General features: G+C 36.8%; 2 protein-coding genes across 6 annotated transcripts in view; one reads left to right on the top strand and one right to left on the bottom strand.

Annotated features, from left to right (window-relative positions):
* The window catches only part of LOC125672770 (A-kinase anchor protein 9-like), a 125,523-nt gene extending 121,376 nt beyond the window's left edge, over nt 1-4,147 (bottom strand). The window contains exon 1 of the mRNA XM_056151562.1: nt 3,968-4,147. Within this exon, the coding sequence (XP_056007537.1) occupies nt 3,968-4,143 (176 nt within the window). The 5' untranslated portion in view covers nt 4,144-4,147. The remainder of the gene's footprint in view (nt 1-3,967) is intronic.
* LOC125653150 (uncharacterized) overlaps nt 1-25,710 on the top strand; it is a 140,601-nt gene that overhangs the window by 75,512 nt on the left and 39,379 nt on the right. The gene's annotated exons all lie outside the window — the stretch shown is intronic.

The following is a 25,710-nucleotide window of genomic DNA, read 5'->3' as shown; positions in this document are numbered from 1 at the left end:
GCAGTGCACTGTTTTCATGTTTTTTTTTAAATCAATGGTTTTCCCCATCATTACTGAGCCTAGTGGGTCAACAGGCATCGTTTGGACAAGACACTAAGTTACGTAAGTAATATGGTGCAATGATCAGGTCTCTTGATTATCGCACCTCTAATCCACAACCTATTTACCGCAGGTCTAGATCCAATCTTTCAATTTCAGGCCACATCAGGGTTGTCACTAGTGATTTTTCAAAGCGAATCCCGGACTCGTGGTTTTATAAGCAGCACGATCATGAGCCCCATGAACTTTTTAAATAATAGTCTACGCGGTGAGCATTGCACTCGTGTCATCACTACAACCCGACCTCAATATGACAATAAATTAATTTAGATAGGACATTCTCATGATTCTGTTAAAAATAGCTACTGGAAGACTTGGTAAAACATAGACTCCAATTTTTTAAAAGATAAATGAATAACAAAAACCTCATACTTGGAATTTAATTTAATCACCCCTATAAGTAAACAGGACTCGTGGCACATGTCTCTATTTTCAATCATAATGCGATGCGTGATGTCCGACCACTAAAGCATTTGTTTGACTCCGATTTTCTTTAAAAAATCATAAAAGAAAAATCCAGATAGAAACGGTTATTGAAATCGGTCGTTCATGTAAGCTTTTGTATGATTCAGAGTGCAAGTTTAAGAAAAACGAATAGCGCATCACCGTATAAAACGGATACGATACGATCATAGTTTGTAAATCCCAACTCGCTAAGATTTTCGAGTGTCCCCTATTTTTACTCGCTATTATTCAAATGTACTCGCATTTTGTGAGTATTACTCGCTAATTTTGAGCCCTGGTATAATAAAACAACTATTTACTCACTATTCGGACAATACCTGCGCCTCGGGAAATAGTTCCTGTCTTGGAGGACAATAAACTTGTTATTGTCCTCATAGCCAGTAAATAGGTGTACAATATTTTCTAAGACTGGACGGATTATTTCCAGTAAATTTTAAATGATATTTTCTGAGGCTGGCTATTTCCCACATCTCCATGTATAAATTCTCACATTGACTTTCACACCATTATCATTCAAAAAAAAATCTGCAATAATGTGTCTGCACTTCCCCAGATTTTTCTTACTATCAAATTCATGATTTTCAGTTCCCCTTTCTAAACATTCATTTTCAAATTTATTGTTTAATCTTTAGATTTACATGCCCAATGTTTGGTTCCCCTTTATCTAAGATCTACATATCTGATGTTCGGAACCCCTCTGTCTGACATCTATGAAATTATTTGATGTTCAGAACCCCTCTGTCTAAGTTCTACATATATGATGTTCGGAACTCCTCTGTCTGACAACTACATATCTGATGTTTGGAATCCCTCTGTCCGAGTTCTACATATCTGATGTTCTGAAGCCCTCTGTCTTACATCTAAATTGCTGATTTATCTGAGAACTATGTACCTTAATATTTGAAGTGGATCTGATTGAATACTACATGCCTGGTGTTCGGAACCCCTCTGTCTGTATCTCCATATTTCTTCCTCCAGTCTTCCTAACGTGTTGCGTAGCTCCATCTTTTCTTCCGTCAGTCTTGATACAAAGTTTGTTAACTCAGAGTTGTGATGTAGCACCCGTTCATTTACAGCTTGAGCACTTGGTCGACTCATGGGATTGTCTGTGTCTACAGACTCGAACACCAGAGGCATCCGCGTCTGTTTCAGTTCAGTGAGCAAGTCTTTCAGAGATATTTCCAAGCTCTGGACATTTACAGAACCCTGCACACTGAAACAGAATGATTATAGGAATAAACTTTCTTTTTAAAAAAATTATTGATGGGTAAACTTTGGACATTTTATTCACAAAATGAATAAAAGTGTGAAGTGTTTAATACTTTTATGTTAAGAAAAAGAATATAATTCTAGTTCATTCCCTGTATTATCAATTGTCAGATATTTGAATGGTTTCCCCGCACTCATCTTCTCTAGCCAAGGGTGACAATACACGGTTTTCATCTTTCACTGTGTATCGTCACCCTTGGCTAGCGAAGATGCCCTGCACTATGTTATTTGTTTTCAGACACGTTTGTATATATAGCATTTATTGATTTATTGATGATGTATAAATTCTCATTTGCTTTATTTTTGTCCAATCAAAATGATTGTAATAAATACCATTGGAATTATTAAATTCAGTAAACATTGACAGAACCTTGCACACTGAAATATTATACGACATTTTAATTCACACTAACAGATTCCCTACAGTAAGAAATGATTACACTGAAACACCAGCATTCTGGCCTTGATTTCTCCAAATATACCGAAGTAAAATTCTAAACTTAAAGGATACATATCATGTCTTCAAAGTATACAACATTTTATGCAATTTGTCTTCTTTATGCTTATAATAATTAATTCTAATAGTTCGTTCGCCGAAATTTTGTTATAATTAACCACAATACAGACTTAAATGTAAGCCCCGATTTCACAAAAAGTCAAGTTAATTAGGCAGGTAGTCACGTGGTGCAGTGACGTCACATGCGCTCTTCGGATTGTGAAAGTACTGCGAGATATTATTGAAAACTCAACTTTTAGGGGCCTAATTTATTTATCATGGGCAACATTTAAATCGATGCTGACAAATTGTCTGAGTTTTATATGTGTTCGCCAACAGTGCACACATATAACGATGTAAATATCCAAATATAGCGAGTAAAGCATGTATGAAATCGGCAATATTGTGAGTAAATAATGTTTATATGGGTCGCTGTCTACAAACTGTTTGGTGATGTTATTCCTTTATCCTTTATACATCTGTAATTGGCGCTGTTTTTCTAAAATAAACAGTGCAATCATTATTCATTTTTGGATTAGACAAATTATGATACGTTAAATTGTTGAAAACTAGGTCCTAGGCCAAGCTATTGTCACGGGTGCATTTCGGAAAGAAAGAAAAAGACAACATACACACAAATCAATAAAAATATTCAAATTTAAAGTGGTAATCACATTATTTTATTTTAATAAAACAATCTTATTATTATTTTTGAATTGTGATTTCCACGTCTATAGGAAGTAAGAAGTGGGAGCACGGCGTTATAGCCTACTGACGCACTCAATAAGGAAATAACTTTATAATTCAATTTAAAGTTAGGAACTACAATATTGTATAATTTGTATAATTAAAAGTTTAATCATTTTGTATCTTTATTGTTTTGTGTGTAAATCTACCAGTTGGTAGAAGTTACATTGTATCGTCGATATATGTTGTTGCAAGGTGAAGGTCAGTTGATCCGAGTGTGTATTGGATTTGAAGAGCAAATCAGAATGTGTGTTGTAGGCCTACCAGTGTCTATAGCTTCGATATATCCATTTTCTCGCAGTTTATCCGGATTTCTATCCAAGCGGTGTTTGAAAAGGTGACTGGGTGTGTTTTTTAAAGATAAAGTTCTTTCTCCAACAAAAAAATTGCCCACGTCCTTTTTCTCGTACCTTCCTTCGAAAAATTGAAAATTACTCAGTCTAAATCCTTTCTACTGACAATTAATACATTCGAGCACGGCACAAAACATCTTAATGCATTATTATTTACAAGCCGTTAACGTGATAATTGGTTTTTTGTCGATTAAATCTAATCTGTTTATGAACTGGCTAATAGATGTTTTCAAACCCGAGGACGCATATGACATCACACATAATGGGGCGTAAACTAGCGAAAGAAAATATGCATATCACAAGATTTGAATTTCATCACTTTCAAACTTGAAAACTACGCAAAATATTTGATTTAAAACACATTTAAAGCAGTTTTAGGCATAAACAAAGTTAGTTTTGCTGAAAAAATGAAAAAGTTTAAAAACATGCGTTGTGTCCTTTAAGTATGATATTTTACTCAAACTTTGATTGCTCAAATAACAGGAAACTCGAGCTTAAGTTTTAGATTTTTTCCGAACTTGATACTGTCATATCTCACCCCGAGGGGAGCTGGTCCTGATATTGTAAGATCAGATACTGAAGGCTCTGACAGATGTTCTCGAGCTGAGTCTTGTAAACGCTCCAACGATCCTGATCCTCATCACTGTCCTCTGATTTTACGTGTTTATGGGAAGTGCGTAGTTTTTCCTGCTGCAGTTCGCGGTCCGTTTCCATCTCTCTCTCTCTATCTCTCTCTCTCTCTCTCTCTCTCTCTCTCTCTCTCTCTCTCTCTCTCTCTCTCTCCTGGAGGTGATCTGATCCTCGAGATGAAGAACGCGCTGAGTCAGCCACTGTATCTCTAACTCACTTTCATGCTGAAAGAGCACAATCTTTATTTTTCACAAAGTTAATGCCTATAACCAATTTAATATAGTTATATACATGTATCATAATAATATTTCACAGATTCAATGCCTATAACCAATTGAATATACGTATAACATATTCATGTTTCACAGATTTAATGCCAGTATCCAATTTAATATTATATCATATTCATATTTCACTGATTTAATGGCTGTATCAAATTTAATAAAGTTATATTATGAAAGGTGATTAAGATAACGAACATTGATCAATTTCATAACTCCTATAAGCAATACAAAATAATTGTATTTCACAACAAACCCATATCTCATACATTTCATGCATAGCTCTTATCCTTGGATGAATTTGGCTCCACTTGTTTGGCACGCTGTTTTTGGCTATATTTAGATCTAAAACTTCATAGTTTTTTCGGATTTCAAACATTTCGGTTGAGCATCACTGAAGAGACATTATTTGTCGAAATGCGCATCTGGTGCATCAAACTTGGTACCATATAAGTTTTACATTATGACCCCTGGGTCGAGGTATCTGCTGGTGGTTAGTCCCCGAGGGTCTCTACAGCCAAGTAGCTAAGTACTTCGTTACTAGCTTGAAAATACGGATGCATATTTAATTGCTGTTATAAAATTTAGAAATTCATTTCAAAATTAAGGATTATCTCCCTCATGCATAGCTCTTATCCTTGGACGAATTTGGCTCCACTTGTTTGGCACGCTGTTTTTGGCTATATTTAGATCTAAAACTTCATAGTTATTTCGGATTTCAAACATTTCGGTTGAGCATCACTGGAGAGACATTATTTGTCGAAATGCGCATCTGGTGCATCAAAATTGGTACCGTATAAGTTTTACATATATAGCTATATCATCATCATATTTACCGAGTACCCCTATCGCAAACTAATTTATGCAATTACTGTCATTATGTTCCGATTTATATATATCAATGGAATTTCCAGGAGGTTTTTTTCCCGGCAATTTCCATGAGGCAGTCTGTGTATAACTTAGATTTGGTTGCTTTATAAGTGTGTCCCAGTAACTCAGAGTCTCATTGACATCACGATGTCTCATTCACCAGGATAAGACTGGAAAATTCTCTTGTGGGACGTTAAACAACATACAATAAATCCATCATTGACAAAACTCAGGTGACCTATTGCAATTGGTTTTTGTCCGTCGTCATCTTTGGTGCGTTAACAATTGAACATTTTTAACTTCTTCTTGATAGCTATCATTCGATTTGTTTTCAGAAGTATGAAACATTTTTGGGACAAAGGGACATAAATTGTAAATTTTAGGACTCCAGCACCCCTGGGGCATTAGGGGCGGGTCAAAACCTGCCCAAAATTGACAAATTTTCAACATTATCTTCTCAAGATGTGTAAAAAAATAATAAACGCATGGTGAGATAGAGCAGGAAGGCCTCTACCAAAATTGTAAATTTCATGACCCATGAGGTAGGGGTTCTGACCCTAGAGTGGGGCCAAATTTGGTATATAGTGTTTATGTGCAAAACACTTAAAGGTCATAGGAGACGGTTTTTAACAATGCTTATTGTCTCCATAATTATCAACTTTGCTTTGTAGACTCATCATTAAAATGCCTTTTTAAAAACCCATAACGATATTAACTCAAAGATATTGAAGTGCAAAGGTACTCGGAATTTAAAATTGTCACCCGATTATCGTTTCTGATTTCCTGAATCTGTGACGTCATAAGAGACCACACTCAGATTTGCGAATCAAAAACACACCCATAGACGATTTATTCGCAAATGGGGGGAGTTTTTCAATGGGAAACCATCGACGATTTTTTTATCAGAGGACGAACAAAATTGAAGATCGATCAAAGTCCTATTCATTCCGAATCGGTCGATGTATCCTTGTGAGCTCGAAATAAAACACACCACAGAGTTGTCCACTTCTGCTTCATACTTAGATATTTTATTGAATGTAGACATTAACGGCAAACTGACAACTCAACTGTATGACAAATGGGGTGATTTCAGCTTCTCCATCGTCAACTTTCCATATTTATGAAGCAATATTCCATTATCACCTGCATATGATGTTTATATCTCTCAACTGATTCGATACACAAGAGCTTGTTCTGCGTATGGTGAGTTCTTAAATTGAGGCAAGCTACTGACAAACAAGTTGATGGTACAGGGGTTTCAACAGTCTCGATTGAAATCAGCATTTCGCAAATTCTATGGTCGTTATAACGATCTAGTTCGTCAATACAACCTATCATTGGGTCAAATGCTGTCTGAAATGTGTCAGACCGATTGTTGGGGCGTATTTTACACACTGATTTTGACTAGGGATAACTCCGTTTACCTGATCGGGATATAGGGCTCATGGCGAGTGTGACCGGTCGGCAGGGGATGCTTACTCCTCCTAGGCACCTGATCCCACCTCTGGAGTGTCCTCGGATCCGTGTTTGACCAGCTATCTATTTTGTATTGCTTGTAGGAGTTATGACATTGATCACTGTTCGTTATCTTCACCTTTCATAATACTGACAGGTTAGTGATAAATGTATGATAATTTTAAAGTACAATCTGTGATGACAATAAGAGAAATAGAGACATAGTTATTACTTGCAAACCCCATGCAGACACACATCTTTTTTTCTGAAAAAGGGGGGGGGGGTTCAAGTTGAAGGTTGATTGACAAAAAGGTGGGCACCTCCCATCGCCGTTTTGTTTTATGTACCCAAGTTCCACCCTGACTCTGATATATTTTATAGCCAGATCGGAATTTCTTTTGCACACATCGTGAAAGCTGTAATTTGAATTTACTTATATGAGATTTTACATGTCTTGTGTGCAGCTATTTTAGTTTAACAGGTGAATATAGTAATAAATATAAGTGGCTACTTAACATTCTTTTGCAATAAAATGTGCGACATAGAGTTGTCCTAAGGAAACCAATACCCCGGCAGGCCTTACCCCGTCTCCGTCCTTAATAAGACCAGCCTGTTGGCTCAATATTGGGTCAATATCTTTACTGTTTACATTCATCATTGGGCCAACAACATTTTCTTCGTTCCACTGGCCCCTATACATACATGTTGGATCATTGATGACCCAATGTTATAAATGATTCCCAAGTTGGTCCTTAATTGTATTAACACGTTGGTCCTTAATTGTATTAACATGTTGCTCATTGGTGGCCCAATGTTATAAATAATTTCCATGTTGGTCCTTAATTGTATTAACACGTTCGCTCATTGATGGCCCAATGTTGTAAATGATTTCCAAGTTGGTCCTTAATTGTATTAACACGTTGCTGATTGGTGGCCCTATGTTATAAATGACTTCCATGTTGGTCCTTAATTGTATTAACACGTTCGCTCATTGATGGCCCAATGTTATAAATGATTTCCATGTTAGTCCTTAATTGTATTAACACGTTGCTCATTGGTGGCGCTATGTTGTTACCTGGTTTCATTGGATATTGACCTTTACAAATGTTTTATTTCCTTTCATTACTTTAAAAGAGTTAGAAAATGAAATTCAAATATCTTTTCCATATGCACGGTCATATTCATAAGACCTTAAAGTAATAGACCAACAGAGTATTATATGCTACTACAACCACACAAAAGTATTTGAGCTCGATTGAGAATAATTCAGAATTTAGAGATATATATTTTTTAATTCATACATTTCAAATTCCAAGCATTTCAATCTGTCAACGTCTATCTCAGCCTCTTTCCTCCTTTTCTTTTTGGTTATTTTCACGTCCTCCGTCTTTATATCTTTAACATAACACAGTCGGCCCTTTATAGTGGTTTCTATCCCCTTGTTGGATATCTTTGACATAACACAGTCGGCCCTTTATAGTGGTTTCTATCCCCTTGTTGGATATCTTTGACATAACACAGTCGGCCCTTTATAGTGGTTTCTATCCCCTTGTTGGATATCTTTGACATAACACAGTCGGCCCTTTATAGTGGTTTCTATCCCCTTGTTGGATATCTTTGACATAACACAGTCGGCCCTTTATAGTGGTTTCTATCCCCTTGTTGGATATCTTTGACATAACACAGTCGGCCCTTTATAGTGGTTTCTATCCCCTTGTTGGATATTTTTGACATAACATAGTCGGCCCTTTATAGTGGTTTCTATCCCCTTGTTGGATATCTTTGACATAACACAGTCGGCCCTTTATAGTGGTTTATATCCCCTTGTTGGATATCTTTGACATAACACAGTCGGCCCTTTATAGTGGTTTCTATCCCCTTGTTGGATATCTTTGACATAACACAGTCGGCCCTTTATAGTGGTTTATATCCCCTTTTGGGATATCTTTGACATAACACAGTCGCCCCTTTATAGTGGTTTATATCACCTTTTTGGATAACTTTGACATAACACAGTCGCCCCTTTATAGTGGTTTATATCCCCTTTTGGGATATCTTTGACATAACACAGTCTCCCTTTTTAGTGGTCTCTATCCCCTTTTCGGAGGAATCTGCTGTTGCACAGTTTCTTCAAACACTTCCTGAAAATATATTTACTGTTACTTATACACTAATGTTTTTATTTGCAGAATATGTTTTTCTCCAAAAATATTTTATGTAAATAAGTGCATAAATTCATTAAAGATTATGACTTGATCTAAATTGATAAATATAATAAGACATAAGTGAACAATACTATTTGTTTGATATTCGTAGGATTGGTTAACTATATATCGTTAACCGAATGGTGACTGTATTATCTGCCATAATACTATCCATCTCATTGTAATCCAGCCTCACCCTCCAACACCTCCCAAATGCACCAACGTAGTGAAGTTGAAGTGTGTTGTAGTAACATACATATGCTCCGTATGGGACGTATGGGTTGTCCCATGGTTTAAAAATAAATAAATATAAATAAATAAGGACCATCGTGTACCAACACGTCTAATGACTGTGGTACTGTCTTTTGATGGCCGGACACATACATGTGGTCATATGTCATAAATCATAATCAAATAAAGAAGTAACTTATAAATGATTAATAAAAATGATAAAGAAATTTAATATAATAATTCTTATTTGATTTGATTTATTTAATAATTATAATAATAATAATTTATGCTTAATATATTATATTTTTTTTTATAAAGAACAGAATATTTAATATTTATTTGGATTTGGATTTTAATAGAAGGTAATAATTAGTAATAGTTAGTAACAGGTAATAGTAATAGGGATGTACATGTAGGTATGTATATACATGTGAAATAACTAAAATATATACAGAAAAGAATTAGGGTAGGGTCGCCAAAGAAAATTTTGATAATAGAGTGCTACTAGTTATTAGTTATTAATTATAAATTTTGCCTTACAACATTTTTGACATCGTCATTAGGCAAGAATTTTGAGGTCGTCATCAGGTGCTACACCTCATACCCTGTACCATGTTTCTGTAGCTAGATCCAGCTTATAGCACGACATGGCTCCATAATTCTTATTCGATAGTATGTATTATGTGTATAAAACTGAAGATGCATAATGTAATAATTGGTGAGTTAGTAATAATGTTAAAATTGTATGACAGATAAAATATTAACCATAAGAAGTGGTATACTTAATTACAAAACATATAGATTTAATTAATTAATGAAAATACAGAGTAGATGCAAAATCACAAATCGCATACATCCAACAAGCTTACATATATTAAATATAATAGTATGTAGCAGGCCTGCATACATACAAACTGCGACATTGCATCTAAATGTTTGTCATAAAAAGAAGTTTACAAAATACATACGTATAATAACATACCTGAATTTTATGTATATTTGCATATACATATGTACTTATAATATACCTGGATTTGATGTATAGCTGCATTTATACTTTAACATACATGTTTATATAAACTAAAACGATAAAAACGCAAAGTTTATATTCCTAATATTAATATGCTACGATATTTATGTATGTAATTGTTTACATACTGATAAACATATAGATATACACGATAGAAAACCCGAATTATATGCTTAGTTGTTTATATAATTAGTTGTTTATATAAGTATAACACATGTAGTTGTTTATATATTAGTAAGCATATAAAAATTCAGCAGTAGAATAATGATGCTTAGTGGTTTCCATACTTATAAACATGCGAAATTGTTTACATATTTGTAAACATGCATATAAACATACGAAATTGTTTACATATTTGTAAACATGCATGATAAAACCTTAGTTATACATATACGGAGCATATGTATGTTACTACAACACACTTCAACTTCACTATGTTGGTGCATTTGGGAGGTGTTGGAGGGTGAGGCTGGATTGCAATGAGATGGATAGTATTATGGCAGATAATACAGTCACCAATCGGTTAACGATATATAGTTAACCAATCCTACGAATATCAAACAAACAAAGCATACTTCCAAGGTGGTCCATCGAATAACGACAGTTACTCTACACTCTTGACAGTACTTTTAAACGAGTTGAGTTATTGTAATTTATACATATAATTTACATCTTAAAATTATTATTAAATTAAATAATATAATTTTTTTTCCAATCTAAATATCACTATGTTAAATTACTTTACTATTAAAATGTTAATTATTTACATGTCCTTATAATTCTATTAAAAAAAATTTAAAATGCTACATACTATTATATTTAATATATGTAAGCTTGTTGGATGTATGCGATTTGTGATTTTGCATCTACTCTGTATTTCATTAATTAATTAAATCTATGTTTTGTAATTAAGTATACCACTTCTTATGGTTAATATTTTATCTGTCATACAATTTTAACATTAGTACTAACTCACCAATTATTACATTATGCATCTTCAGTTTTATACACATAATACATACTATCGAATAAGAATTATGGAGCCATGTCGTGCTATAAGCTGGATCTAGCTACAGAAACATGGTACAGGGTATGAGGTGTAGCACCTGATGACGACCTCAAAATTCTTGCCTAATGACGATCTCAAAATTGTTGTAAGGCAAAATTTATAATTAATAACTAATAACTAGTAGCACTCTATTATCAAAATTTTCTTTGGCGACCCTACCCTAATTCTTTTCTGTATATATTTTAGTTATTTCACATGTATATACATACCTACATCCCTATTACTATTACCTGTTACTAATATTACTAATTATGTAATAATTATGGTATATTTATTTCGGTGTATCATGATTTATTTGGACAAAGGACGGAGACTCGTGCGATTACTAATTATTACCTTCTATTAGAATCCAAATAAATAAAAAAATATTTAAAATATTTAATTTTATATTTACTAATTATTAAAATTATTATATAAATAAAAAAAATATAATTTATTATAAATAAAATTTATTTTAATTATTTAATTTTAATTTACTTATCAATTTTTTTTAATTTTAATTTATTGAATAAATTAAATAAAATTTATTATTAAAATTATCATATAAATAAAAAATATAATTCATTTTATTAAATTTTTTTTTACTTTTTATTTAGTTTGTAAAATATAAGTTACTTCTTTATTTCATTTTGATTTATGACATACGACCACATGTATATGTCCGGCCATCAAAAGACAGTACCGCAGTCATCAGATGTGTTGGTACACGATGGTCCTTATTTATTTATATTTATTTATTTTTAAACCATGGGACAACCCATACGTCCCATACGGAGCATATGTATGTTACTACAACACACTTCAACTTCACTATGTTGGTGCATTTGGGAGGTGTTGGAGGGTGAGGCTGGATTGCAATGAGATGGATAGTATTATGGCAGATAATACAGTCACCAATCGGTTAACGATATATAGTTAACCAATCCTACGAATATCAAACAAACAAATTATTGGCAGGGGGACTTTCGGTGCAACTGTAGAGTACTTACGTTGACTGTCTTTAAAGAGAAGTCTCGGAAAGGTAGCTCTTCTTCCTTACAATTACATAAAAGGTTATCATTTCAAAGTTGTAAGTATTGAGATATGTCTGGTACCTGGAAAGTGCGAAAAGAAATCGGAACGAAACGATATCTACCGAAACGAAACGAAACCTACCGAAACAACACAGACTGTATTACCGAACTATTTTAATTATAATGATTGAAAATGATATCTCAGTCCCCTGTGAAAGTTACCACGTATAACTAAAATTCGCTTCCCCTTTGATGCCTGGGCTTTCGGGTAGACTTATACAAAGATTTAAAACTTCAAAGGGGAGGGGGAGTAAGCACAAAGTATATATACGAAGTTGATTGAATTATGGATGCAAGGTGAAGATAACGAACAGTGATCAATCTCATAACTCCTACAAGCAATACAAAATAGAGTTAGGCAAACACGGACCTCTGGACACACCAGAAGTGGGATCAGGTGCCTAGGAGGAGTAAGCATCCCCTGTTGACCGGTCACACCCGCCGTGAGCCCCATATCCTGATCAGGTAAACGGAGTAATCCACAATCAAAATCAGTGTGCCAAGAACGGCTTAACAATCGGTATGAAACACGTCAGACAGCATTTGACCCAATGCAAGGTTGTATTGACGAACTAGATCGTTATAACGACCATAGAATTTGCGAAATGCTGACTTCAATCGAGACTGTTGAAATCCCTGTACCATCAACTGTACCATCAACTATGGGCTGTTAGTTTCGGATCCAAAAAGTTCAGAAAGGAGGGTTACAGTTTCACATGCAAGAAGTATGGGAAAGCACAATAAACGAGGGGTGGGATCTCCGATGTTGGATCCAGCCTTTGGGTGAAAAGTTAAGATAACGAACAGTGATCAATTTCATAACTCCTATAAGCAATACCAAATAGATAGTTTGGCAAACACGGACCCCTGGACACACCAGAGGTGGGATCAGACAAACACGGACCCCTGGACACACCAGAGGTGGGATCAGACAAACACGGACCCCTGGACACACCAGAGGTGGGATCAAACAAACACGGACCGCTGGACACACCAGAGGTGGGATCAGACAAACACGGACCCCTGGACACACCAGAGGTGGGATCAGACAAACACGGACCCCTGGACACACCAGAGGTGGGATCAGACAAACACGGACCCCTGGACACACCAGAGGTGGGATCAGACAAACACGGACCCCTGGACACACCAGAGGTGGGATCAGACAAACACGGACCCCTGGACACACCAGAGGTGGGATCAGACAAACACGGACCCCTGGACACACCAGAGGTGGGATCAGACAAACACGGACCCCTGGACACACCAGAGGTGGGATCAGACAAACACGGACCCCTGGATACACCAGTGGTGGGATCAGACAAACACAGACCGCTGGACACACCAGAGGTGGGATCAGACAAACACGGACCCCTGGACACACCAGAGGTGGGATCAGACAAACACGGACCCCTGGACACACCAGAGGTGGGATCAGACAAACACGGACCCCTGGACACACCAAAGGTGGGATCAGACAAACACGGACCCCTGGACACACCAGAGGTGGGATCAGACAAACACAGACCCCTGGACACACCAGAGGTGGGATCAGGTGCCGGGGAGGAGTAAGCATGGGCATGCTGATCTCCTCCGGATATTATTGCATGAAATATTTTCCGATTTCCGTTCCGTTTTCAATTCCCCGTTTTAGGAACACCCCCCAAAACCCCAGTTATCGTTCGACTTACTGCATATCAATAATTATTGTTTGATAATGCATGTATATATATTTTTTTATATATATATATATATGATCGAATTGTATTCACATAATGCGGTGTACTATTTTTTCCATTATTGAAAGTACTCGTACCTCATCAGTAAGAGATAAAATAAAAGGTTAAAAGTCTTTCTGCTTTTAACTTCATCAGACACGAGCTTTTTCAAACAATGCGTGATGCTAACCGATGGACCGCTTAAAAATGTATCACTCAACCCGAAAAACTACATGAAGAGGGAATGTAATTCCATTATTATGTGGTAACATTCACAGGGACCCGGGATACCATTTATTATCATCATGATTACACAGTTTGGATCTACAATCTCTTTCGTTTCGTTTCGGCAGATTTCGTTTCGTTTCGACAGTATTAATTCGTTTCCAGTTCGTTTCGTATTTTACATATACCCAATATTTCATCTTGATGGAAAGTAATGTAAAACATTATCAATTTGTGCGATTCTATGGGAGTGCAGAAAATCTCAAAACAAAATAAAATACTTCACTCCACCTCTTTCGATTTCGCATTATAATGAAAACATTTTGTCCCTGATTTTTTGTTGTTTTTTTTTTTTTTGTTTCCTGGGGCGTTAGGTTAAAGTTTTGTTTGGGTTTTAAATTTTCTGTTTTGATATATTGCAAGTCTCATTTCTTAAATACATTCGTATGACCATTCTATGTTGACGATACAATGGTAGCTCATAAAAAGTTGAAGGGGGCGTAAACATAATGTACATATCCTTTTCTTTTCCTTCCAAAAGTGTAAATAAATTAACGAAATTAGTCCCCCCGTATAATCACTCTATTACAATGTGATTTCGGTGCTTTTTAAAACTCATTGGCCTGTAAATATAAACCGGTGTACAAGCTATAATTATATATAGTTCAAAAATGTGACACACACTTTCACTAAATTTTGTATTGATCAGAAAATAATAAAGGTATTGTATACCTGTAATTCGTGGTCTTGAAAATAAAGAAATGTCTGTTACCATAGCATTTCTTAAAATTTGGTCATAAGTGTGTTATATAATGGCAATACCGTAATATAGTATTTCAAATCAGCAAGTCTCCACTTCTGTAAGTCCCCAAATTTCCCATATTGAGATCTGTCCGACATTTGTCCAGTTCCTGTTCCGTCTGATTGAGAGTGAGTTGCAAGAAGAATCGTTCTTTGGGTCATTGGTTATTCTACTCTCGTTGACATGGTAACCACATGAAGCGCCTCCTAGTGGGTGAGTAGGAGTAGCTCCATTAATGATGCCTCTTTGGTTCCTGTTGTTTACAGGAGAGGGCTGGTTATATTGTGATTGTTAAGATGGAGGGGCGGTGGTGTGGGGTGTGAGTAACAGGTATACCCAGGGGTCGTGTTGTCCCAACTCTCCATGTCTGTTATATATACTACTCAAAATTTGATAAGGATCACTAGGTTATACGTGTGTAATTTACCACTAACATAACAAAAGACATGAATTTGACCCAGAAACATGTTTACTCAGGTTATGAATGAAAATTCATGAACGGCATGAACTTCAATACCGAATGCTTGAAATCTGATAACCACACCAAAAAGGCATTTCATTACAAAAAGTTAGCAGCAAACCAGAGAAAGAATTACACAGTTTTTGGGGATATTCCATCATTACACTTAGTCGATGAAGTGTCAATACCGGGTATAGCCTCCGCTTGCATCAATGACGGCTTGACAACGTCGAGCCATGCTGTCAATAAGCACCCGGTTGTTTCCAATGGGAAGGTTGTTCCACTTTTCCACGAGGGCGTTTCCGAGCTCTGTCAAAGTTGTGAGTTGTGCTCTACGGCGTGAAAGGTCAACCTCCAGCATGTTCCATGCATGCTCATTCGGGTTCAAGTCCGGCAAGCGTGCTGGCCAGTCCATACGGACAACTGTCTCCTGCTGAAGGTACTGCTCCACCACCCTGGCGCGATGAGGACGGGCGTTATCATCCATCAGGATGAACTCAGGGCCAACAGCACCAGCGTAGGGTTTGACGTAAACATCAAGGATCTCATCCGGGTAACGCACCCCGTCATTGTTCCTCTCTCCAGGACATGGAGATCTGTTCTTTCATCCCTGCTGATTCCACCCCAGACCATGATGGAACCACCACCATAACGGTCATGTTCACTGATGTTGGCATCATGGAAACGTTCACGTTGTCGTCGCCACACTCGGTGCCTCCTGTCTGTAAAGTCCAAACAATACCTGGACTCATCGGTGAACAGAACTTGAACCCAATCGTTCTGTGTCCAAGTGACATGATCTTCAGCCCAGTCCAATCGCTCCCGCCGGTGTCGAACAGTCACAGGGACTCGAACAAATGCCCTTCTCGAGTTGAGACCTGCATCGTGAAGCCGATTCCGTATCGTCTGAGTGGACACATTCACCCCCGAGGCGTTCAGGAGGTCGATACGTAGGCTGGTTGCTGTCCAGAAGGGATGGCGTCGTGCCTGAAGAGCCACAAAATGGTCTTGGCGTTGGGTTGTCGACCTCCGACGACCACCCCCATGTCGGTGTGCTGCTGTACCAAAAGTTTACTGTCGGTTCCAGGCCCTGTTTACAACACTATGGCTGACGTTTAGTGCATTTGCAACGTCTCGTTGTAAAAAGCCAGCGTCAAGCATTCCAATACATCTGTCCAGTTGTTTTGTCGTTAGGCGACGCCTTACACGTTGAGGGGGCATTGTTGATAAACGTAGTGTAAACACTCAAGTGAGTTTGAAATTTTAGAAATAATCAGACACCGATGTCTGAGTGAAAAACGTGCAATGGTAGCAAAAGCATAAAGTGTGATGATAAACGCATTTCCCATGGCATGAAATGCACGTGCAAGTTTGTTGAAGACGTTTTTTATTTCACTTGGACACAATATTGCCAGTTATGCAGTTATTAATTTTTTAAACATAAAACTATCTATGATCCTTATCAAAGTTTGAGTAGTATACATTCATTATTAAGCAATGATAAACCATTCTCAAACTTTTTTTCTTTTTTCTTTATTTACAACATGGCTGTCCAAATTAAAATTAATCAAAAATGCTACTGTTGCCTTGACAGATATTGTTTTGGTATCCTGCCTTCACGCACCTGTATTTTAGACTTGTTTTACATAATAAAAACTCCAATAACTCATGCACATGTATTTTAGACTTCTTTTACATAATAAAAACTGCAATAACTCACGTACCTGTATTTTAGACTTGTTTTACATAATAAAAACTCCAATAACTCACGCACCTGTATTTAAAACTTGTTTTACATAATAAAAACTCCAATAACTCACGCACCTGTATTTTAGACTTGTTTTACATAATAAAAACTCCAATAACTCACGTAACTGTATTTAGACTTGTTTTACATAATAAAAACTCCAATAACTCATGCACTTGTATTTTAGACTTCTTTTACATAATAAAAACTCCAATAACTCACGCACCTGTATTTAAGACTTGTTTTGCATAATAAAAACCTCAATAACTCTTCCACCTGTATTTTGGACTTGTTTTACATTATAAAAACTCCAATAACTTACGCACCTGTATTTTAAACTTGTTTTGTATTATAAAAACTCAATAACTCAAGCACTTTTGTTTTAGACTTGTTTTACATAATAAAAACTCCAATAACTCACGCACCTGTATTTTAGACTTGTTTTACATTATAAAAACTCCAATAACTTACGAACCTGTATTTTAAACTTGTTTTGTATTATAAAAACTCAATAACTCAAGCACCTGTATTTTACACTTGTTTTACATTATAAAAACTCCGATAACTCACTCACCTGTATTTTAGACTTATTTTACATTATAAAAACTCCAATAACTTACCCAGCTGTATTTTAGACTTGTTTATATAATAAAAACTCCAATAACTCAACGCACCTGTATCTTAGACTTGTTTTACATAATAAAAACTCCGATAACAATGTTCTTTCCTAAAAAAAAAAAAAAAAAAAAAAAAAAAAACAAATACCGAATAGCTTTCCTGGGTCCACACAGTATTTGTGTCTTCTGCATTCATCATTCCCCTGTGACAATCCCTGGATCCACCCATATAGACTGTGTTTGATTATTGTCACCCTACATATCTGAGTTTTGATAATCAATGTACTATTGGAGTTTTACGAAGAGGCTTACTCTTAAAATCGACGGCTGTCTTTTACAGTTTAAAGGGGCCAACTCCAAATATGAAAACTTTGGAAGTGGTATTTGCAAAATTCAAAGATGTTAACGCATTCAGTTGTTGTATATATTGTTTAACGGCATAATCATGTTATTCGATCCGCGGACTTTACGATTGCATTTATTCCGTAAATGTGACTTTTAAAAAAGTAATAAATAACATGATTAGTTAATATGTGTAAAAATATAAAAGTATTAGTAACTAGTTAGTCCGTGTGTCGACTATCTATAATTATATATCTTTATACATATAACCAAGAAAACGATATTATTAAGCCCGCGGATCGAATAACATGATTATGCCTGTTTAACGTCCCACTCGATAATTTTTCACGCATATTCTCACTAGTAGAGCGTTCGCTTCGTAACCGGGAGGTCGTGCGTTCGAGCTCCGCACGTGCCATGGCCTAAGATTGATAGATTTAATATTGCTTATCGTCCCTCTCAAGAATTTTTTCACTCATATGGCAAACCTAAGGCGTTAGAATAGGTAGTGATTGCTCCTTCACCAAACGCTTAGCATTTAGAAGTGACAATCACGGGTCCTTCAGGTATGACCTTAAAAACGGAGGTCCCGTGCCGCAGCATGCGTTGGCACGATCAAGAATTCCCACTACTACTGCGCTGAGCGCTAAACATAGGTCGGGTCTACATTTGTAGTACTTCACCTACAGATCATGGGTCCTCTCAATATGAGTGAAAAATCCAGGAAGGGACGTAAAAGCAACCGATCAATCATATGGAGACGTCAATATTGCCGGGGAAGGGCTGCAAAATGTACGCATATGCTCGGCGCTTACGGCCTTTGAGCAGGGATGGATCTTTATCATGCCACATTTGTTGTGACACGGGACTTCAGGTTTTCCGCTCTTATCCGAAGGATCGCCCTATTTAGTCGCCTCTTACGACAAGCAAGGGGTATTGCAGAAGACCTATTCTTACCCGGATATCCACAAGGTACGGCATTTCTAAGGAACAAACACGATGTCAAATGTTTATATCGATAATGTATAGAATATACTAGTAAACTAGGGCGTAATCCATTTTCATGGGGACCAAATTTTCATGAGTCATTACCACAAACATTGCTGATTCTACTGTGTAAATTGATATACATGTATACCATTACATATATTTCATTGGTTGTATTTACATTTAAACCTAGCCCTAACGTAGCATTTTTTTTTCAAAATGAGATTAATATGAAAAAAATGTATCTCAACAAGCCTATCCCTCGACTTCTGGTCTAGTATAGAGCTGTCGTCCAAAAGTATTTGTGTGGGTGGGTGGGAGTTGCTTTGTTCCTTGGGAAACCAGAATCATAAGATGTGAGGTATAGAGAACATTTAAGCTTTCAGGGCTGATGGCACATTATTTAGAAATGTCAGGATGTTGAGGCCGTCCTTAAGGATTTTTGTGGGGAATTTGCCACATTTTTGTGGGTGATATCCCTCATGTCCCCATGGGAGGCCTTTATGTAGGGGGTTTGGTATTACTATGGGTATATATCATAAGGAGACCTTCGTCCGAACTCAAAGGGGGGGATCCGATTTTCTGCCCCCACCCCTACCCCCGGGGTAGGGCTTTTTAGTTAAAATATAGCCATTTTCAGCCGCCTGAAAAACATACTAGTTATCATTATTTTTCAACCCAAGTTGGTATATGGGGTGATTTGGAGGTAGGATACCGGACCATGTACTTGGTTTTCGGAAATTTCCTCTCCCGGACCGGAATTGGTCCGGACAAAGTTGGAAAAAAAATGAGGCAAATCTCCCTCATTTTCCTGGGAGGCCTTTATGGAGGGAATTTATTATTATTATGGGTATATATCATAAGGGGACCTTACTCCCACCTCGGAGAGGGGGTTTCCAATTATATGCCCCCCACCCCTATCCGAAACAGAGTCCGGGAAATCCGGAAACCGAGGAAAATATTACTTATTGATTCAGAAAAACCTTAATACTTATCCGATCAGAAATATGATTAGATATTCGTGTTTGTCTCGTTGAGATGAAGAAAGCGATATAAAGAACTTTGAGATAGGACAATAAATGAAAAAAATATATGCGATGAGATATATTTGGCCATGCCCACGTAAAGAGATAAAAATGCACAGTTTTTCGGATGTGAAATCTTTATTAAATACTCGATCTTAAAATATCTTATACCATCTTTTTTGTCTCAATGAGACAAAGAGAATGATATCAACTTCTTTCAGCTAGGTCTATGTATAAGAAAACCACAGCCCCAAAAGTTGTATTTTTCCCTCGTCAAAAAAACTCTCCAAATTCACAAGTTTTGGGGAGTAAAATCTTTATTGATCGCCCTAGCAATTATTTGATTACATATTCTTTCTCGTCTCGTTACGACGAAGAAAATGATATAAGATATCATGGGATAGGACAATTAATAAAGATTTTCTCCCCGAAAAACTATGTATTTCCTTTATAATTCATTAAGCGTGGGAGATTTGCCTCAAAATTTTTTTTCTTTATTTATTGGAGTACATCAGAGTTCTTTATATCAATTTGTTCGTCTCAATTTGGGTCCCAAAGAATATGCAATCAGTTTTGGGGTATCTTGAAAAATATTAATTTTAGGTGGCCATAATTGATTTTGGACTTTAGCCTCCGGAATGCACATATAGCTCAAATAGGAACTTCTTTATATCACTAAGTCCCCCTGTTAAAGATAGTTTTTCTCCCAATAACTTGTTCTCTGCACCAGTACGCTGGTGTGGGGGACTTTTTTTATTCAAAAGTTTTGGAAAAACTACTAAGTCTGCCGTTGGAGAGAGTTTTTTCCCACTAACTTGAATGTCCTCTGCACCAGTATGCTGGTGTGGGGGACCTTTTTTTTTTTATTAATGGTCTTATCCTATGGTGTCTTATATCATTTTGTTTGCCTCTAGGAGACGAGAAAGAATATGTAATCAAATATTTTCTACGATGAATAGTTACCTCTAACGATAGGCCTTGGCCATGACCCTAGCTCTGCGAGGTTTAAAATTAGGGTTAGCACTCAGTCATGTATTTGTCATCCAAAAACTATTTTGTTACCATAGTCTTTCTCGCCTTCTTGAGACGAAAAGAATGATATCAAGCTCACTAGCATAGCTCAAGAAATAAAAATATGGCTTCTAATAATCTATTAATGTACTTATAGAGTATTAGGCTTATGACTTATAAGGGAATTAGAAGAGTTTTGAAAGCCAATTTTTTATTTATTGAGCTATGACATTGGGCTTTATACCATTGTCTTCGTCTCAATGAGGCGAAAACGAATATGCCATCAAATATTTTTTACGACCAATAGGTGCCCCCCACCCTAGGTATGGGCCATGACCCTAGCTCTGCGAGGTTTAAAATTAGGGTTAGCCCTCAGTCATGTATTTGTCATCCAAAAACTATGTTGTTACCATAGTCTTTCTCGCCTTCTTGAGGCGAAAAGAATGATATCAAGCTCACTATCATAGCTCAAGAAATGAAAATATGGCTTCCAATAATCTATTAATGTCCTTATAGAGTAGTAGGTTTATGACTTATAAGGGAATTAGAAGAGTTTTGAAAGCCAAATTTTTATTTATTGAGCTATGACATTGGGCTTTATACCACTGTCTTCGTCTCAATGAATAAAATGATATAAAGAACTTTAACATACCCCAATAAATAAAAAATTCGATTTTTGACAGGAGGATATTCTGCCATGCACGATAAAAATGACTACCTATTTGCCTGTGAAATTCTTATTTATTGTTCAATTTCCTTGTGTTTGATATCATTGTCTTCGTCTCATAGAGACGAGAAAAATGGTGAAAGAAACATTGCTCTAGTGTGTATAATAAGACAAGCACCCCGTAAAAGGATTGCACTTTACTTGTTGACAAAAAGTCTGTCCAATTTCTAAAGTTTTAAGTCAATAACTTTTTTTTTATTTTTTGAGCCACTAAAATTCTGATTACATATTCTTTCTCGACTCGTCGAGACGAACAATTTGATGTATAGATATCTGGGTTTTGGATTGGAGAACTTGGAGTCGGCCTTTTTATGTGGGGGATTTACCACACACACAAAAACCGACTCCAGGTTCTCCATACATATTGAGAGCTGGAACTTTTATTTTTAAAGCTATAATTTTGATGTTGGTATCATTAGCTCACCTGAGCTGAAAGCTCAAGTGAGCTTTTCTGATCACCCGTATTCCGGCGTCCGTCCGTCCGTCTGTCCGTCCGTCTGTAAACTTTTCACATTTTCAACTTCTTCTCAACAACCACTGGGCCAATTTCAACCAAAGTTGGCACAAAACATCCTTAGGTAAAGGGAATTCTAAATTGTTAAAATAAAGGGCCAGGCCACCTTCCAAGGGCAGATAATCAAGAAAAGGTAAAAATAGGGTAGGGTCATTAAAAAATCTTCTTCTCAAGAACCACTGGGCCAGAAAATATGAAATTTATAGATAAGCTTTATTAGGTAGTGCAGATTCTAAATTGTTAAAATCATGGCCCCCGGGGGTCGGATGGGGCCACAATAGGGGATCAAAGTTTTACAACAAATATATAGGGAAAATCTTTTAAAATCTTCTTCTCAAGAACCACTGAGCCAGAAAAGCTGAAATCTATATGAAAGCTTCCTTATATAATGCAGATTCTAAATTGTTAAAATCACGGCCCCCTGGGGTCGGATGGGGCCACAATAGGGGGTCAAAGTTTTACATACAAATATATAGGGAAAATCTTTTAAAATCTTCTCAAGAACCACTGAGCCAGAAAAGCTGAGATATATATGAAAGCTTCCTTATATAATGCAGATTCTAAATTGTTAAAATCACGGCCCCCGGGGGTCGGATGGGGCCACAATAGGGGGTCAAAGTTTTACATACAAATATATACGGAAAATCTTTAAAAATCTTCTTCTCAAGAACCACTGAGCCAGAAAAGCTGAGATTTATATGAAAGCTTCCTTATATAATGCAGATTCTAAATTGTTAAAATCACGGCCCCCTGGGGTCGGATGGGGCCACAATAGGGGGTCAAATTTTTTTGTTGTTGTTGTTGTTTTTTTTTTGTTTTTTTTTAATATAGTGCAGATTCAAGTTCGTTAAAATCATGGACCCCGGAGATTGAATGGGGCCTCAAGGGGGGCATAAAAGTTTTACATACAAATTTATAGGAAAAATCTTTTAAAATCAACTTCTCAAGAACCACTGAGCCAGAAAAGCTGAGATTTATATGAAAGCTTCCTGATATAGTGCAGATTATAAATTGCTAAGATCATGGCCCCCCGGGGGTCGGATGGGGCCACAATAGGGGGTCAAAGTTTTACATACAAATATATAGGAAAAATCTTTAAAAATCTTCTTCCCAGAACCACTAAGCCAGAAAAGCTGAGATTTATATGAAAGCTTTCTGATATAGTGCAGATTCAGGTTTGTTGAAATCATGCCCCCCCCCCCCCCCCCCCTGGAGTAGGATGGGGCCACAATAGGGGATCAAAGTTTTACATACAAATATATAGGGAACATCTTTAAAAATCTTCTTCTCAAGAACCATTGGGCCAAAGAAGTTCATATTTACATGAAAGCTTTCTGACATAGTGTAGATTCAAGTTTGCAAAAACCATGGCCTCCAGGGGTAGGTTTGGGGCCATAATAGGGACTACGGTTTTACATGCAAATAGATATGGAAAATCTTCTGATATGGACCAAGGTGACTCAGGTGAGCGATGTGGCCCATGGGCCTCTTGTTTTTCTCTTCTTCTCACGTGGAATAAAATGATATAAAGAACTTTAACATACCTCAATAAATAAAAAAATAGATTTTTGACAGGAGGATATTCTGCCATGCGCGATAAAAATGATTACCTATTTGCCTGTGAAATTCTTGTTTATTGTTCAATTTCCCTGTGTTTGATATCATTGTCTTCGTCTCATAGAGACGAGAAAAATGGTGAAAGCAACATTGTTCTAGTGTGTATAATAAGATAATCACCCCGTAAAAGGATTGCACTTTACTCGTGGACAAAAAGTATCTCCAATTTCTAAAGTTTTAAGTCAATAACTTTTTTATTTTTTGAGCCACTAAAATTCTGATTACATATTCTTTCTCGACTCGTCGAGACAAACAATTTGATGTATAGATATCTGAGTTTTGGATTGGAGAACCTGGAGTCGGCCTTTTTATGTGGGAGATTTACCACACACAAAAAACCGACTCCAGGTTCTCCATACATATTGAGAGCTGGAACTTTTATTTTTAAAGCTATAATTTTGATATTGATATCATTTTTATCGTCTTCTCACGTGGAATAAAATGATATAAAGAACTTTAACATCCCTCAATAAATAAAAAATTCGATTTTTCAGTGGGGATAATAAGATGAATAAAAATATGTGAAGCGATATATTATTCTAGCTATTTGATCTAAAAAGTATTTCGTACTTTGTTTTCCATGATATAAAAGAGGACACGTGCTTTAGAATAAACGTTTACCACTGGATTACCTGGCACGCGCCTGCATGAGGAATACACAATGGCGCGTGCCGCAGATTAAACAACGCTACCTGTAAATTACCTGGCACGTGCCCAGATCGTCCCGCTCGTGCCACGGTACCATGTGGGAAGGATTCACCTGGACTACACAAGGGCGCGTGCCATTGAATAAACATTGCTACCTGGCACGTGCCTCAATGAGGGCACACGTTTTGCAGTATCATTAATATACTAATTCAACCAAATATAGAATTTAATTTTTGTTAATAATACGAAAAACGCAACAGACCACTGGGAGATCAGCGCTCCCCTCAACGGCCGTTCTGCTCCTCGGCAGATTATGTATCTGATTTTGCTGCTGCCGAGAAAGCGAGCTGTCCTCAACGGCCGCTCCGCTCCTCGCTGTGGCCTTAAAAGGGCAGCCAGAAAAACAACCCAATATGCTAACCTGCGTAGAATTTAATGCTCTTTACAACCAAAATATCAGCATTGCTCTATCTAGATTCGTATATGCACCCCGACGCGAATGCGGCCCACCCCCTGCCGCCCAGGAAGCGAATTTCGGTATTTTCGGCAGATACGGCAAAATGGACGGTCATTTCTTCCTCGGCGAGTTAATTGATCGACTTAAATTTATTTTTTCCCACATAGACACATTCTTCATGAATCTTTTGGTGCGTAGAACATGTCTTTATCGACCTGGGTAGTCCCCATACAGTTAAAATACGGAGGGCTACCCCTTTTGCTCTGTTTAGAGTCTCTATAGAGACGTCCTCTCTCTGGCCCCGTAAGGGCTGGAAAAAAAAAACCAAATCGAATATGCTACCCTGCTTAGAATTTAATGCTCTTTCTAACAAAAATATCACCATTGCTCTATCTAGCACCGTATAGGCACCCCGACGCGAATGCGCGACCCCCGCGGACCTGGAAAGCATTTTTCTTATTTTCGGTAGATGCGGCAAATTGGACGGTTATTTCTTGCTCGGAGAGTCAATTAATCGACTTTAATGTATTTTTTATACATA

This window comes from Ostrea edulis, chromosome 10, assembly GCF_947568905.1.
Source record: "Ostrea edulis chromosome 10, xbOstEdul1.1, whole genome shotgun sequence".
NCBI lineage: Eukaryota > Metazoa > Mollusca > Bivalvia > Ostreida > Ostreidae > Ostrea > Ostrea edulis.
This window is presented reverse-complemented; position numbering and strand designations above follow the sequence as displayed.